Source organism: Vespa mandarinia, chromosome 1 (genome assembly GCF_050613455.1).
Source record: "Vespa mandarinia isolate Hongniang chromosome 1, ASM5061345v1, whole genome shotgun sequence".
NCBI classification, from domain to species: Eukaryota; Metazoa; Arthropoda; class Insecta; order Hymenoptera; family Vespidae; genus Vespa; species Vespa mandarinia.
This window is the reverse complement of record NC_140810.1, coordinates 4,970,619-4,988,881: the sequence shown is the minus strand read 5'-3', so window position 1 is coordinate 4,988,881 and position 18,263 is coordinate 4,970,619. Positions and strand designations below refer to the sequence as shown.

Below are 18,263 nucleotides of genomic sequence, written 5' to 3'. Positions count from 1 at the left end.
ACAATTGTAAGAAGTTAAGAAACGTTATTTTCCCTTTCCCCGTTACCTTCTCATTCTTACGAGAAATATCGCAAATATTTACTGGGGGAAATAAGGGCACGAGGCAAAACTAGAGACAAAAGATTTCGAAGTTACGAGAAAGAGGGTTAACTCCGGTATGGTACTTCCCTTTTACTCACCCTCTTTCCCTCCCACGGTATAAGAGCGTAAACATTTCATCGAATTTGACAAAACCAAGGGCCTTCTGGTACTAACCCCTCGAAAGGGTACAAAAGGGAAGGTAATAAGTAATACAAGCACCCACATACCTAAAACCATACACGATCGTGTCCGGAAACAACGAGGACAAACGAAAGACTCCTTCCCTAAGAATGTTTGTTCTCTTTATTTCTCTTTTAACCGTCATTTTCTCTCTCTCTCTCTCTCTCTTTCTCTCTTTCTCTCTCTTTTTTTCTTTCTTTTTTTCCTATTTGTTCTTCTCCAGTGTCCTTTCATTGAAGCGGGAGAATCGAATTGGACGTACGCTAATCCTGACACGTGCCTCTACCTCGACAATACCCATAGGAAAAGAAAGAAAACAGAAGAGAGAGAGAGAGAGAGAGAGAGAGAGAGAGAGAGAGAGAGAGAGAGAAAGAGGAAAAGAAAGAAACGATGTTTATCCAAGAAACGTATTTCTTCGACACCGGGTATATTTACGATCTTCCCAACTATTCTAACCAGACTTTCCGATTAAATAAATTCTACAATCGAAAAGATCCCGATCTCTGGGAAATTAAATTATCGTGAAACTTTCACTTGGGAATTTCTTTTTTATAGGTACTATGAAAAAAAAAAAAAAAAAAGAGAGAAAGAGAGAGAGAGAGAGACAGAAACGGAGACAAGTAGAGAATTATGTACATAAATACGTTCGTAACCTGCTACGAAGAAAGCTAAAGGAAAATATTGAACGTGAATGAAGGATGTAATGTATCATTGTGTTTAAACGTATATATTTATATACACACACATATACTTTGTGATCTATGCATTATCTATCTATTTATATATATATATATATATATATATATATATATATATATAACGATCTGCAAAATAGCTTATTTCCGCCGAAGCTAATTAAGAGAAATTAAAGCCATTACAATTGCATCTCTCTCTCTCTCTCTCTCTCTCTCTCTCTATATATATATATATATATATATATATATATATAAATAGATATGTCAACGTTGAAATGTTAATCGTCCGTTCTTCTTATTCATGACATTAAAGTTCTACGACTGATTAATTGTTCTACAATTAATATATAGAATTCATAAAAGAACTAAGTTATCAGAACATTAATTACACAGAGAGAGAAAGAGAAAGAGAGAAAGAGAATTAGAGAGATAGAGATAGATAGAGAGAGAGAGAGAGATATATATATATATATATGTGCTCTTTGTATTCCGTATATGAAACGACAAGAGAGAATTCGCATTCGCGTAAAGTCGTTCGTTGAAAGCGAGTTTGTACCGAGCTATATGCGTGGGAAAGAATCACCCTTGACCTTGAATTATACGAATCTGATCCAAGCTACTTGGCAATGGTTCACAAAAGTTCTGATATCGAACGTTCTTACTTTTTCTATTTTCTTCGTGAAAGATGATAGGAAGATCGAAAAAAAGGAAGGAAGGAAAAAAAATATAATAAAAAAAAGGATACGAGACTTTTTGATAAGACGTTAAAATTCTTCGAATAACCGTTAGATTTGTAATTAATTATATGACCTTTTGTATCAAAAAACGTTTGAGATAAAAACGATTATCCTTTTTACAAAGAAGAAAATTCGATATTTTACAAATGTCTAACGAGTTACTAAGAGAATAAAATAATTTTATTATTCTAACGGGCTTACAGGTACTGAAGTATCGCAAACATTATAAATAATAATTCATAACCGTCTAGTAGCAGTAGTAATAGTAGTAGTAATAGTAGTAGTAATAGTAATAGTAATAGTAATAGTAATAGTAATAGTAGTAGTAGTAGTAGTATAGTAATAGTAATAGTAGTAGTAGTCGTAGTATAGTAATAGTAATAGTAATAGTAGTAGTAGTAGTATAGTAATAGTAATAGTAGTAGTAGTAGTAGTATAGTAATAGTAATAGTAGTAGTAGTATAGTAATAGTAATAGTAGTAGTAGTAGTAGTATAGTAATAGTAATAGTAGTAGTAGTATAGTAATAGTAATAGTAGTAGTAGTAGTAGTATAGTAATAGTAATAGTAGTAGTAGTATAGTAATAGTAATAGTAGTAGTAGTAGTAGCATATTAATGAGAAAACAACAAGTAGAAAAGAAAATGATATAAAATCGTAACCAAAGTAAAATTACCAGGAACTAGTAGCTTCATGGTAAACCGATTGGAACTCGAAAATTAGAACCTTAGAAGAAATCGTTCCCTCAAGACTGCCTACGGAATGCACCTCGATAGCCTTGGCTGGTACGACGGGTTTGAGTCGTATGCGAGAAACGTACACTTCGTCCGCTAGGTGGGACGAAATGTTGACCGAGATGCACCTTTCTAAAGATGTCCATTCGATCATCCTCGACAACAACAACGAGTTTTCTCTATCGTCGTTTATATTTTTAAAGAGAATAGTAAATATTTGTATAATATAAAATATCTATAATATTGATGAATACGTATATATGTTACATACGTTTGTTGTAAAACATTATATTATTTAATACACACACACACACACACACACATACACATACCTATGTATATTTTGATAATTAAATATAAATTAATTAATAACTCGTTAATTTTATATAATTAGCATAATAGAAACTTAATATTGTTATATATTATGATTCATTATACTCTCTATTAAAAATAATGAATTATTTCTGTTGAAAAAAAAAATAATAAATTATTATCTGTCTCTATCTCTCTCTCTCTCTTTCCGTCATCGTTCTTCCTTCATATTTTGTTTTCGTACGATCGGTACAAATAGAAATATTTATTATATTAACAATAATAAAATATGTTACCATCGATTAATATCGAAATTCAACGAGGTTCGAGTTAGTAAAGAGCGAACGAATAATTTGGGAAGCTAAAACGAACAGAAGATATAAGGAACGCTTGTGGCACGGTTCAGTTCTCGTTTCAACCCCCCCGGTGGAATAGGATGCGGAGCATTTAATTTAGTTAGAGGTTGGTAGGGTGCGGAAGTGCACGCGTTGTCGACAAACAAGGGTCTTTCGACAACCCTCCTCGTATTCGCATGGTAATTCGTGTCTACAGGGTATACGTACCAACCAATAATGCAGATCCTATTATTAGACGATACCAAAGCCCGTAAATTTATATAATTTTTTTCGATAATGTTATCGTACAGAATCACGTGTTGACGTATTAAAAATGGAAAATAAATATTCCTTATTGATCGATTAACGAAGAAGCAACCCACGTAAAAGATACAAAAAAAGGGATCGTTCCAAAGAATATTTTCCTACGATCTAAAAACTTTATGTCGAGGAGAAGATATGAATATTTTCTTAAAGAAACTTAACACCCTATAATCTAATATATTTATTTTCTATTTTATTTTTTTCCCTCCGTACGACTTTGTATAAAAAAAAAAAAAAAAAAAAAATAAAAAAAATAAAAAAAATAAAAAAAATAAAGTATGCCAAGGGTGAGATCGACTTTTCTATGTATGGAATTAGTATTTAGAAAGTTCAAGGTCGATCCCTTCGACGTTCGAATTAGCGCACTTTCGTGAAAATCGATCAGCTCGAGATGATAAAAATTTTGATAAAAGAAAGGAGAATGAGATGGGTTAGAGGAAAGGGAACGGTGTGGGGAGGGGGTTGAAAGAGAAAGAATATCAGACGGTTTTAACGTTGATCAATAAAAGAAAAAAAAAAGAAAAAGAAAAAAATAGGGAAAAAAAATACAAAAATTTTCGCTAAAACGAAGATTACGTCACGAAGGAAATTAATCGATTCTATAGATGGAGCGTCATTGATGGTTGGACTCGTTGATACTTATCTATGCGGGATAGGTATAGATTTACACCCACGTACGATTTCGATCTTTATTTTTCCAAGCCAGACCGGAAGAAATATATAAAACGAAATGCGCTCGTTAACCTAACGGAATATCGATGATCCGTTTTGCGCAAAACGTAATAAAACGATCATTGATAGAGAATTAATATTCCCCATATGTTCAAATATTTATCACAACAAGGAAAAAGAATAAAGAAAGAAAAATCAAATATACATTTTGACAATGGCAATGAAATATTTAGAAATACATATACTGTATCTGAACAAGATTAAATCGAATAAGAGTATTGCGAGAACGGGTTGAGATTTTCATTTAAAAATTTCTTTTTAATGAAAGGAGGACAAGGAAGGGGATAACAATGAGGGGGTAAGGGGTCTATCGCAATACAATACATGTTTTGTTTACCCAGGAAGCTTGTAAAACGTGATCCGTGATATTGACAGTTACTTGTCACGTGCACGCACGCGTGACACCCAAGAGAGAGACAATACCTGTCCGAAAACGCTATTATTGATCGTTACCTAAAGGTAGATTGGACTGTGTCAATGATCGTTGCATTTCGTTTTGGCTGGACAAAAGAGAACGAGATGTGTACGTATGCTTCCTATCCAGAATAATGCCAGTCTTATATACGCAGTACATACACACACACACACACACACACACGTGTGTATGTTTAACATGTATACACAAGTACCTACACGTAGATACATACATTCTACACAATCTTCCTACGGAAAGACGCTTATCACGGATAAACTTTAATCTCTTCTATTCGAAAATGTTCTCTCATGCTTCGCCAAACTCTCCTTTTCACCTTGATAAATTCAACGAGAAGCACGAAAAATATCAAATTCGTCGATAAGAGCAACGAATGTAGATACATGTGTATTATTATCGATAGGAAAAAAAAAAAAAAAAAAAAAATAAAGAACATAAAAAAAAAAAAGAAAGAAAGAAAGAAAGAAAAAAAAAGATGTTATCATAGAGTGAGATAGATAAATCGAAAATATTCTCACCGGTCATCCTGGGTGACAGTAATGTCGGGCGGGGGTGGAGGAGGGGAGGCACCGTCTGTGGCATCCAGTTTGCCGGTTTTTTCCTCGCCTCTTCTTTTTATTTACTCTTCTTAGATTCTCTCCCGGCGAACGGCGCGTAAAGCGGCGATATCCGCGAACTAACCAATCAGAAACTAGGGTTCTTCCTTTTAGGCAACGATCATTCGTCCAAGCGAATGAATCGATCGATGATGATTTTCTTCGATCTTCTCGATCCTTCCTATTATCTTGTATTTTTTAATCGGCCGTATATGTACAAACCGTTGACGGACGACATGGAACGATGTTAACCTCTTCTCGATTTTCTTCGTTTCTCTTTTAATCCTCCTTCTTATGATCCTCATTAACCGTTGTATTATCGACGATACTTTTCGTTTCGTTTCGAGAAAAAGAGAGAAGGTGGGAAGGAGTGAAGGAGGGAGACAGAGAGAGAGAGAGAGAAAGAGAGAAAGAGAGAGAGAGAGAGAGAGAGAGAGAGAGAAAAGAGAGAGGGAGATAGAGAAAGAAAGATATGGAGAAACACCGTCTAACTTCCACCGACCGAGTGAAAGCGAACGGCAATTATCGTGTAAGACTCCGTTCGTAGGCGAAGCAAGTTCCTATATGGAGCAGAAATCTGTTGTCGCTGACATTAGCGCTCTCCTTGGTTGTCTCCCAGCGTATACAAGAACGACGTTCTTATAATTACGCCCTCGTGAACGTTCTCCTTGCTTCTCTTACGTTGATTCCAAACTTGCTAGAGAGTATACATATATGTATATATATATACTATATACTTATATATATAATATATTATATATATTATGTATAATATATTTTTATACACGTATATATATATATATATATGTATGTATATGTATGTAATATCGGATGGATAGAGAAGAGAGAAAATCTGAGAGCTCGTAAAGTAAAGATGCGAGTCGGATATTCTAGGTGGTGTTCGTGCTTTGCACCACGGGTCACTGGTCCCACGCTTTCGGTATGCAACTCTCGTACAAGGTTCCTACCGCGAAACGGGTTTCAGTCTCTGCAGATCTGCACGCTTCTTTTCACCGGTAGAACGAGAGAGAAAGAGAAAACGGATCGTTTCGTGCTCCGATTTTCTCGAGGATATCTAGATAATACTATATACGTATGCATGTATATATGTATATATATACATATATATATATATATATTTTTGGAGTAACACCGAAATATTCATTTAAGTATTTTCACTCTTTTATTTTATTCAGTTGAAGACCGTCTCTTAAAGTCGTTTAAAAAGTGAATATCCCACTTTCGAATGAATAATAACTGAAGTAATATATGGGGCAATTGAATTTTGATCTCTTCCAAATGTCTTCTAATTTTACAATGACGTACGTCCTCGTTTTCTCCAGAAGTCGAACGATCGATCGACAATAGATCGATTGATCTGATCGAAATAGATCGATCAATCGAAATAATCCGATATCCCCGAAGCGTTCCTCCTCGATCAAACTCGATTATATTTATATATCGGTAAACTGATCGATGATACAGTAGATATAAAATGTCGAAGAAACGTCGATGCGCTTTTGAATAACTTTTCATTCCATCACCGAATAAAAATTTTTTCCTTGCCCAACGCTTATTGTTAAAAAGAGAGAGAGAGAGAGAGAGAGAGAGAGAGAGAGAGAGAGAGAGAGAGAAAGAGAAAGAAAGAGGGAAAAAGAGAGAAGGAAAGAAAGAGAGAGAGAGAAAAAGAGATAGATATATATATATATAGATTATAGATAAAAGGATAAGGTAAAGAGAGATGAAATATGATAGAAAAATTAGAAATATGGAAAGAAAAAAAAGAAAGAAGGCCGTGCTTCTCGGGTTTATTTCTAAAACACGGAAAACCGGTCGTGGATATTACGTACGTTTTATGCAACGCCGCCTCCAGCGACAGTGGCGATTCACCGACTACAATTACGTCACTGAGACAACGAGAGACGCGAGATTGCTCGCATCCGATACTGAATTCTCGCGAGTGGTCCAGGGAGAGACTTTCTTCTCTTATCCGCAAAATTGAGAAGGATCAAATTTGTCTCTTATCTTTTTGTTCCTTAAAGAAATAAATTCTCTCTCTCTTTCTCTCTCTCTCTCTCTCTCTCTTTCTCTCTCTCTATCTTTATCTCTCTATCTATCTCATTCACTCCTTGGTAGTTCGACGTACATACGTTGGCAATCTTTTACAAAAGATTTCACTGACACGGTTGATCGCTGAATCCTTTAACGAATGACGACGATCGAATGGAATCGATTCGTGACATCGTTGTTAGAAAGTCGACATAAAGATATTCTGGCGCGAATTTTTCCAAGGGACAAGGGCAACGTTCGAAAAACATCGAGAGATTGGAATGCGATTCCGCGGGTGCAGTCCGTATTAATCGCAACGCTCACCAACCGCCTCGATATACACGAGAAGACTGGAGTCTCTCTCTCTTGGTAGGTGAGGCCTCCTCTCTCTTTCTCTTTCTTTCTCTCTCTCTCTCTCTCTCTCTCTCTCTCTTGCAACCGGGTGCAGTGCTGTACCATGCAACGCTCATGCCCCTCCTTTCAAGGTAAGCGACATTCCGTACTCGTTGAGTGCACCGTAAGTGCTCGTAATTCCCACCGAATGACACTTCCCGCTTATCCTTGTCATTTTTTCACCCCTTAGAAATAAAATGACCTACTCGTTTTTTCTACTCTCTCTTTTATATCTACTTATCATACTAAAAACTTAACGAATAATGACAAATGTATTTTACATTAAAATCAATTGATCAATATTTCGTAAGGAGAGAAAATTGAGATTAATAAACTCCCCATAAAAAAAAAAAAAAAAAAAAGAAAAAATCGAAAAAAAATCGAAAAAAAATGAAAGAGAAATACAAAATTCAAATAATATCGTCCATCTACAATTTCGTACAATTGAAAATATCGATATTATCTCGTACATTAAATCATTAAATTCCGTGAACGTTAAAAGTCAAGAGAGAGAAAAAAAGAGATAAAAGAAATGAAAGAAAGAGAAAAAAAAAGAACGTTAATTAAGAATAAAAATACTCATAAAAATTATCGTGTAATAATGAATCGTGGCACGTTATTATCACGAGAATTTCGTCGACATGAACGAAACAAATTCGTGAATTCCATTATATTACTGATTACATGTCTAAAGGAATAAGTATGTATAAAAAGATACGGCACTGTACGGTATCACGTCCCTCTCTTTCACCGTGTTGTATCATTCGCTCTTGCTCGTTCTCACCAACGTTAACCCTATACAGACACATAAATACACGCGCGAGCGCTCTCTCTCTCTCTCACGACTGCAGGCACGTACACAATACACACAATACATACAACACACAACACACACACAAACACAAATACACGACACACACACACACACACACACACACATATATATATATACATACACACGTGCATTCACTATGAATGTACAAACGTTGCGAGGAGCATGCGCACAAACGAGTACATATACACGTGCAATCTACTTTCCTTCTTTCTCATATAGTCTCTTTCTCTGTTACCCCAATGTCAAGGGATGATATACATGAAAGAGAAAGAGAGAGATAAAGAGAAAGAGAGATAAAGTGAGAGAGAGAGAGAGAGAGAGAGAGAGAGAACATTATCTATCTTTTTCTAGCAAATCTAACCCCTCTCTTTCCCGCACCCTTACTACTCTCCTACAATCGCTTCTTTGGCGCTATACCGTGAGGGGTAGAAGGGAGACACTGTACTCGGTTCAGTTCGTAAATCCTTGACAGAATAGAAAGAGAGATAGAGACAGAGATAAAGATAAAGATAGAGATAGAGATAGATAGAGATAGAGAGAGAGAGAGAGAGAGAGAGAGAGAGAGAGAGAGAGAGAGAGAGAGAGAGAAAGAGATAATGAAATGGGGCGAGGAACGTATGAAAGTAAGAAGAAAAAGGACTAAGAAGAAAGATATAAATGAAGAAACGAAAAGGAGAGAGAGAGAGAGAGAGAGAGTGAGAGAGAGAGAGAGAGAGAGAGAGAACATTTGCACATAACCACGCCCCATATGTTCGGCAAGAAATTTTTATATTTGAAATACACCATAGGAATTTCGAGAAAAAAAGATAAAGGGAATTTTTTTTCTTCTTTTTTTTTTCTTTTTTTTTTTTTTCTAGAAATGTTTAAAAGCTCGTAACATGATTCCAATGCTATGTTTCGTAATGATGAAAATGGTCATGTAAAACGTGATTGCTTAAGAAATAGAAATTTTCTTCTTTGATTATAAAAGCGAAGAAATTGAAAGACGCCATAAAACCACGCGTAAGTTCGAAAGGATGCTCGAAGAAAATACCAAGTGTCAAAATGCAAATAGTATACGAAGTTTTCTTTGATAACTGAGCGTGTATATACAGCATTTGAATGTAGGCTTCTTATTCTTATTCTTATTCTTATTCTTCTTCTTCTTTTTCTTATACACATTTTATATCGTCCATGCATTATCCCTACGTAAGTATCTACATATGTATGTATGTATATATATATATATGTATGCATGTATGCATATGTATGTATGTATATGAATGTGTGTCGCATTTGCATCTGTGCGTGCGTTAAGTATATGCTTGAGTATAAGTTATACATGTATATATATATATATATATATATATGTATGTATGTGCGTGCGCGTGTGTGTGTGTGTGTATATTTTATTCAAACGAACAAATTCCAAGGTTTATTGCCGCGAAAGAAGAAAAAGCGAACGTATCTACAAAGAGACCCGTGGATACGAATATACGTATCTACCTACGTATATAGACGTATGTTTTTCTTTTGTGAAACGTTTCTCTCTTCTGACTTTTTCAGGATATACTTATAGAGAAGAGATGGAGTGTTGTTTATGCAACCGTAACGTTAATGCGCGACTATTTTTACGCTAGAAAAGTGTATTATAAATAGGACGTATATACAGGTTTCATATTATGAGGTGAAAAGCATGTAGAGGAGAAAGTCCATACGTGAAACACCTGTGTGCGAGATGGCTACGCAACGAATACAGAGTTTTAAGTTCAATGTGGAGATATAGATATCAAATGTGGGAAAAATTTAATTTTTAAATTATCGTAAATTTTCCGCTCTTTTCCCGAAGAAGAAGATGATTATGAAGAGGATGATGAAGAAAAAGAAGAAAAAGAAGAAATGAGATAAATGATGGGACAGAATGAATTATTTTCTTTTCCTCTTCCTTTTTTCTTTCTTTTTCTTTTCTTTTTCTTCGTTTTTTGCTTTTAGTATCGAATATTATCTAACTTAATCTTACTTTTGCCACCGACGCTACTGACATGCTCCATGTAAGAACAAGGTTATACGATTAATGAGAATTTCCGTGGTTCGAGGGACATGAAGAGAGGAGAAAAGAGAGAGAGGGGGGGGGAGGGGAGAGAGAGAGAGAGAGAGAGAGAGAGAGAGAAAACTGTGACCGTAACCCTGGTAGAGACGATTTATGGCTGCGTTCTTCTGGTGTATGTGTGTATGTGTGTGTATGTGTGTGTATGTGTGTGTGTGTAACGTACTCGGTGTCCCAAAAAAAAAAAGCGGAACACATTCGAACACGTCTGTTATGATGGAAACTTAAACGTTACCGTGAGAACCTTAAATCATAAAAAATGTCATACGTCCATCGATATCATCGCAATATTTTAGATAAGAAATCGAAAATTTATTAAATTTCTAAGTGAGTAATCGTTAACGAAAGAATAAATCATACTGCATTTGGAAATGTTATCTATCGTTTGTCATATTGCCGTTTAATAAATTTATTAAATTTATAAAATAATAAAACTCTGTGTACACATACATACACATATAATATATATATATATATATATATATATATATATATATATATATATCATTCGTAAGCCCACCCGGTATATACACGAAGTCGTAGATATACGCACCACGATCGATTTCTATCTCGGCATTTCCTTGGCGTAAAACGAATTCGTTATATGATATTGAAAACAAAAAGAAATATTGCATTGGAGTAATGCCATATAGCATGGGATATAAGAAAAGCATCGCTTGTCGCAGCAAATAAATTTGACAATGAGATTGATGGATAAATCGTGATATATCTTTAAGACATAGGGTTAGAAATTCTTTCATATCCTTCTTCTCGTAATAATAAGTTATCATTATCTATTATATTAATTTTACTGATTAAAAATATATTCCATATATTCCATATATTTTATCAATTATTTCAATATCAATTGTATTTAAATGACTTTAAGATTATTTCGATAAGATAATTTGATTATAATTCATAAAATTATATTTATGTGAAAATATTTTCATTACATTTTTAAATCTATTATTTAGAATGACGAATCTCTCAATGGTAGTCGTTGCTATGTTTAACGCTTATTGCTAGTATTTTAAAGAGAATGTTTACAGATATATAAATGAAAATTTACCTGGAACAGGGCAGGTACATGGATCCATCGATAAACACAGAACCTGAGAGCAGTATGTACCAGCTGGTTGCCAATTCACCGGTGCTGAAATTATGCAAAAGTAATATGTCGTAACAAAACGAAGAAAAACATTTAAGACAATGGAAATATTGAATCGGCAAGAGCAACTAACTTGAGCGATGTTATTACCAAGATGAATATTTCAAACTTTAATTACTAGATCTATTAAAAATTATTTCGAGTAGAACTTCAAAGAACGGAAGACCATCGATAGGTGGGACCATAGAGAAAGAATACAAATTGCATAACCTTCCTTTCGCTCTGATTCGCATACCGGAAGTTTCACCTCCGTTAAACCGGAAAGAGCATGAATGCTATTGCAATATTGATTATCCGCGCTAATAAGTTCGTGCTGGTAATTACAATGTCCTTCTTCAATGTACTCTTATAGTTAAATTACGCGCATTTTATAATATAACAATTATTAAACATATGATTTTTATCAATGGATTTATAATTAAAAAGGAACGAAATGTTAACGAACGATCAAAAACAATTAATCCTTTTAATCTTCGATAATGATAGTCAACGATCGTACCTCAGAGACATCTACACGTTAGCGATTGAACTTTCCACTTTACCTTACTATGAGTAAACGTATTGACTTATGTCGATAAAGTAGAATAATACTGTTTAAACCAACCGTCGGTAAAATAGTTTCCATTACTGTATTTTCTGCTTTTTCTTTTACAGATAATGAAATATTCTTAAACCATTGAATATATCAGAAACTGAATAATTTACGATTTAATGGAGTAAATGTGACTGACTGAATGGGTGTGTCTAAGAAAAAGACGTATGTTACATTTTATAAATATAAAAAGGTAAAAACATCGTTAAATAAACAATTAAATAAACAACTGTTGTAACATACATCCTTCTTTCACTTTGAATAATAAGTAATAATCCAATAATGAGTAAATATTTTTTTAATGAAAAATAAACATTTTTTATATCCAATTTTGTATTTGCAGTTAATTAATTACTTTCTCGTTATTGGATTATTATTATTGAGCAATGAATCCTGTAAATCTTATGAAATATAACATATGTTCTTTTTTCAGATATCCATTCAATTAATACTTCATATCTTTGACTAACTTTAAATATTGGTAAGACTAAAAAAAAAATATAAAAAAAAAAAAAAAAAAAAAAAAAAAAGAAAAAAAAATGTGTAAAATTTGAATTGTAAAAAAGATGACACGTTCATAATTAATCAGATACTTACTAATAGAGGACATGATTCGCATTATGTCTCTCATAGCGTACAATTTTACAAAGCCCACGCAGAATAGAGTCTCTGCATGGACGTAATGCTTCGAGTCCCAGAAGTCCATAATATATGATCTGCAAGTCCTATGACAAAAGAAAGTATAACGTTAAAGAGATGCAATAAAATATTTTCCGTGAAAATGAACGCGATTGTGTTTCACTTTGTTATCCAATTCTCACAACTTCGTTATAAAATTTTCTCTTAAAAACAAAAAAAAAGAAAAAAGAAAAAGAGAAATTCAAGACACGTTTGTTCATTATACTTTCGTTAATCGTTCTTTTTTTTCTATATCTCTTCTTCTTAATTTTTTTTTTTTTTTTTTTTTTTTTTAATGCAATATCAATACATTATACATGCTTTAAGTTAATATCATAGTAATTCAGTTAAATGTACTAGTTCAGTATATATTCTGTACTAATGTCTGCTTCTAGGCAAGAACATCGATTAGGAGAACTCGAGGAGAATATTGTTAGATCCTTGCTAAACTTAAGAAATACCTCTCCCGCAGAGATTACCGTAGCTTAGGCTTCCTAAGTTTATGTACCATGGAATATTCAACTATAAGACCGTTCGAAATTAGACACATTTGGTACAATAATAATCTGAATAGAGAAATTCCCTTTCTTTTCTAATGAACGTTATAACATGTATATCAAGTAATCAATTTTCAATTAAAATAAATTAATAAATAGATTAAAAAAGATGTCGAATTTTTCATTGATACATATCGTCAATAATCCTCTATATGTTTTATCGATCAAATCATAATAGACATGGATAATATCGCGTGCGAAAAATATCGATCAATTATTCTACGACATCTCGATCGTTCTAACAAGCATTATTTATGACTTGATAATTTCGTGCTCGTTTCTTAATCAAACTTACAATTAACAAGCCATTTCGATGCACTTCGAGAATGAGTTCGCCGTTGTTTCGGTCTGTTGGCTCGATTAGATCGCTATCATAACGATGTAAAAAATACTATTAGGCATTAAAATGATTCAAAAAAAAAAAAAAAAAAAGAAAAAAAAATAAAGAAAGAAAGAAGAAAAAAAGAAAAAAAACATAAAGCATAATTTTTTAATTAACGATAGGATTACATGTAAAAGGGGTGAAGAGAAAAAAAAAGGAGTGTACGATCTTCCCAATGATCCATCAATGATACGTACTTACACGCACGGTGAGTAAATCAAACTTTTTCCATTTACGACAGCCAAACAACTTTTCACATATACAAAGATACATTATGCAAGAGAGGATATTGCAAAATAAAAATTTGGAACGAACGAGGGCGCGGACCGTGAAAGACAGAAAATAAGACCATAAATATGCGAGCGTACATACATATGCGTAAGTTCTCTTCTCTCTCTCTCTCTCTCTCTCTCTCTCTTTTTTTTTTCGAAAGAGGCGCCGTACCGTCTATGAATCGTTCAGAACTAACCTCCTCTTTTTCTTACCAAGAAAAGGGTAGGTTCGTCTGCGTCTTCGTCCTCGAAAGTACCATCTTTTCTATCTTCTCTTATATATATATTTTTTTATTATTTCTTTCTCTTTTCTCGTTTTATTTTTGCACGAAAACTGGAGCGAACACCGGACGACCTTCGCCTTACGGATCGCATGAACAGACTACGCAAGATCACTTTTTCTGAGATTTTCGATGAAGTCTTCTCGATACTTTTGAATATATTAGATCTCGAAAGATCAATTCGATTGATTTTACGACGATAAAATTCGCACGATCATATTCAGAATATATATATATATATATACATATTTCAAATGTTTCATCGTTTGTATTTATTTTTCTTACGACCTTTACAGAGAATTCCGAGATGTAAAAACGTGTAAATGATAATGCACGCTTTGTAAACATTACGTAGAAATGTAATAACGAGCTTTTATGAATTATCGTTCTTTTCCGGTAGATATGTATCTTCGAAGTCAAAACAGTAACCGTACATTGTTTACAATCATTTTTGATAACTCTATATTTTACTTATATATATATATATATATATATATATATATATATATATATCCGAAGTATTTATAAAATAATCAACAAACAATGACTACTTTCATAGCGATATTAAATCGTACTTATATTTCATTCAAAGAAAGAAAGAAAAGAAATGAGAAAGAAAGAAAAAAGAAAGATCGTTAAATTACTCTAGATTTTACTGGAAACCATTAAAATTCTACTGAGAGAATACTTTAACTCATAAATTACGTTATAACGACTGTTGATTTTAGTGATGAAGGTCGCACACCAAGATGAATAAGAATACTATACATATATATATAGTAATATGTACAATGTTCCTTATCAAGGCTCTGTTATCATTTACACGTTTTATATTTTTGATTAGGTAGAGAGGATCCTTGTTAAAGATGAAAAGAAATGTCTCTCAAGAGAATGTTACTATCATGGTTCGTGAGATAGTGCCACTCAACCTCGGTATTCTTCTCGATCGCTCATTGGTAACGCGTGGGCGAGTCGTCCGAGCGAACTACCTTTAAGTACCTACATCGTTAAGGTCGTTTCGTATCTTCGTTTGAGAGAGAAAAAGAAAAGAAAAGAAAAGAGAAGAAAGAAAAAAAAATAGAAAAGAAAAAAGAAAGAAAAAAAAGAAGGAAACAAAAAGAAAAATGGAAATACATCGAACATAATTATGGCGAACGTATTGACCGTATACATGAACGAGGAATAATCGACTGAGATTTCATTTAAACGATTCTCACGTTTGCTTCTGAATTCAACGAGAACATCGGAAAATACATTCGTACAATGGATCAGGTATTATAATTTAATGATCGAACATGATAAAATAAATGTAATTTTATAAGATAAGTCAATGTGGATTCCCACGAGTTTGCGTGCATCGTAATCGTTGAATCTGTCGTTCTCGTATAAACGAAGATACTACAAATCGACAATTTCCTCGTTCTAGTCGAGAGAGAGAGAGAGAGAGAACCTTTAATCATGCATCCTCGAGTAAGGGGAAAGATCTCTCGGCTAGACTTGGATTAACGTTTATCAAGTGGTCCTCTCAATTGACAGACGTAACACGCGTTGGAAGAAAAATGGATGGACGGTCGACTACTTCCTGTATATTTTACCTTTCCTATGATTATGCATACATATCTATAAGTAAAAAGTTATCCGTTACAAGGAAATTCTACTTCGATCGATTTAACCTACACTCATCGAAGTGACCCTGTACCTTCGTCGTTCGTGCTAATGTTAGACATTATTATGTCGAGTCCTTGAAATTTATTTAACAATAGTTTCGTACATCTAAATACATATAAAAAGAAATAATCCTTTAGAGGATAATGCTAATCGTATCCTTCGAAGGTTATTAATATATAATTTGGGAAGAATTCTTAATTAGATTAAAATTCATGGTATTACATCGTTAAGTATGTTTAAGATAAAATATCGTTTGTCATTAGATTACCTGAAGATTTCGTCTTTCTGGATCGCGGCAAAGTGCCCGGATGAAATGTGGATCCAAGTATTCCGTCATAATAGCCCACGTAAGACTATTTATCGTGCCTTTCTCTAGCAACTCTCTCAATGAAGGAACTCTTTTCGAACATCGCCACCGCTGATAGTCGACAATGTTCGTAAGGTTTAGTCCTCCTTAACGATAATACGGCTCCTCTACTGCCATTCGTAAAATTTTCCGCTACTTATCCATCCTTGCTGACTGACCTCTCTCGTTTCTATCTCTTGATTGTTATCAAGCGTAACAAGACTATCTCGTTTTAATATGAAACACGTGATAAACGAGTTTTATTCGAATTCGAAATTGAGCGAGACATCTTTGATGAAAGATTGTTTTTTTGTCCTCTTGACGCTTTTTTCTTGCGTTTATTTTTTATTTTTTACTTCTTTTTTTTTTTGTTTTGTTTTTTTCTTTTCTTTTTTCTTTTTTTTTTTTTTTTTTTTATTTCTTTTCTCACTTGAAAATCTCCGATCGTATTTAGGCAGTTCCAAATCTGAAACACAAAATAAAATGCATGCCGATGAAATAAGGGTTCGTTGATTTTTTTTTTTTTTTTCGTCGAAATTCAAGAGTCAGATAAATCGATCATCTTATGCAAAAATAAATGAAACCGAATGAGAGATTTATGAATGATAAATGAATATTGAGGAACATCGACGAGGGAGTGTCGTATGTATATAACACCTGCTTCGGTTGCATACAGAAGAAGGTTATCAAGTGAACTATTGGAGCTAAACGAGATAACGTTTCTCTTTCGTATTTTCGTGCATTGAATCGTATATCGTTATAGGTAATTATCTTTTACAAGTATTATAGAAATAAAAATTGGAGAAAAGGAGGATTAAGAAAACGTTTACTTTCAATGTCTATTTCCAGTATCAAAAGATATCGAAATCGCACCAGCTTTGGAGAAGAAGAAGAAGTCGAGAGTTCAAAGCATTCAACACAAAGACTCACTGTTCTCCTTGTTTCTTCTTCGAACAAACGTTTACCGTTTTACTCGACCTATCACAATGCAAAGAAATCCTTCCAAGATTAAAACTCGTTTTTTATATACATATAAGCTAAGAATATTTTTAAGATTTATCCTAATTCTAAATTCCATTAAAAATTCACGTATTATAGCTTTAAAACACTCGATAGAAGAACCGACCTGCGACTTCTCGGTTCATCATCCGACCTTGGATAAGTAACGTCACGCGAGCCACATACCTAACTACCTTGGAAGCGGCAAGTCGAGGTCATACGCGTACTCTGGTACCCGTTGGTACATACAACCGACCATCCATGAAAGAAGAGACGAACCGAACTAGAGACTCTAGATGCGCAGAGAAAGGATGTCTTGCTTCGTCTCGCCGATTGCTTCTCACTGTGTAACTTCGATTTGTCATTCGAGGAAGCACCCATCGATTTATGTAAGAGACAACCATCATGCAAACTGAATCGATTACGATAAATATATATACACTGTATGTAAATATATATATATATATACATATATATATATATATATATATATATATATATATATTTATTGACTTTCCAATTATCAAAAAAACTATCTATATAAATAAATTCAAATAAATAAAGAAATATAATTTATTAATTATAATTGATAAATTATATTAATTAATGAATTAATTTATTTATTAACAGAATTTTAATGGGAAGTCATTATATAATTTCTAATTTTAAAGATTTAATTAGATTAATTCAATTGAATTAAGATTAATTAAATATCAAAAGATACGAAGTGTCTTCCATTAAAATGTATATCATTTTTCACATAGGAACTTCTAGTCATTGCAACTCATCGCTTGATG

General features: G+C 33.4%; 1 protein-coding gene across 4 annotated transcripts in view; it reads right to left on the bottom strand.

Annotated features, from left to right (window-relative positions):
* The window catches only part of LOC118444948 (rap guanine nucleotide exchange factor 2), a 128,189-nt gene that overhangs the window by 86,048 nt on the left and 23,878 nt on the right, over nucleotides 1-18,263 (bottom strand). For 2 of the 4 annotated variants that reach the window (XM_035873762.2, XM_085662861.1), the window contains exons 2-4: nucleotides 16,390-16,933; nucleotides 12,881-13,008; nucleotides 11,593-11,676 (exon numbers count right to left, since the gene is read on the bottom strand). In XM_035873762.2, the coding sequence (XP_035729655.1) occupies nucleotides 11,593-11,676; nucleotides 12,881-13,008; nucleotides 16,390-16,458 (281 nt within the window). In that variant the 5' untranslated portion in view covers nucleotides 16,459-16,933. Of the gene's footprint in view, nucleotides 1-5,079; nucleotides 5,855-7,303; nucleotides 7,539-11,592; nucleotides 11,677-12,880; nucleotides 13,009-16,389; nucleotides 16,934-18,263 lie in introns of those variants that run through there. The other 2 variants (XM_035873774.2, XM_035873773.2) reach the window with 2 other exon arrangements.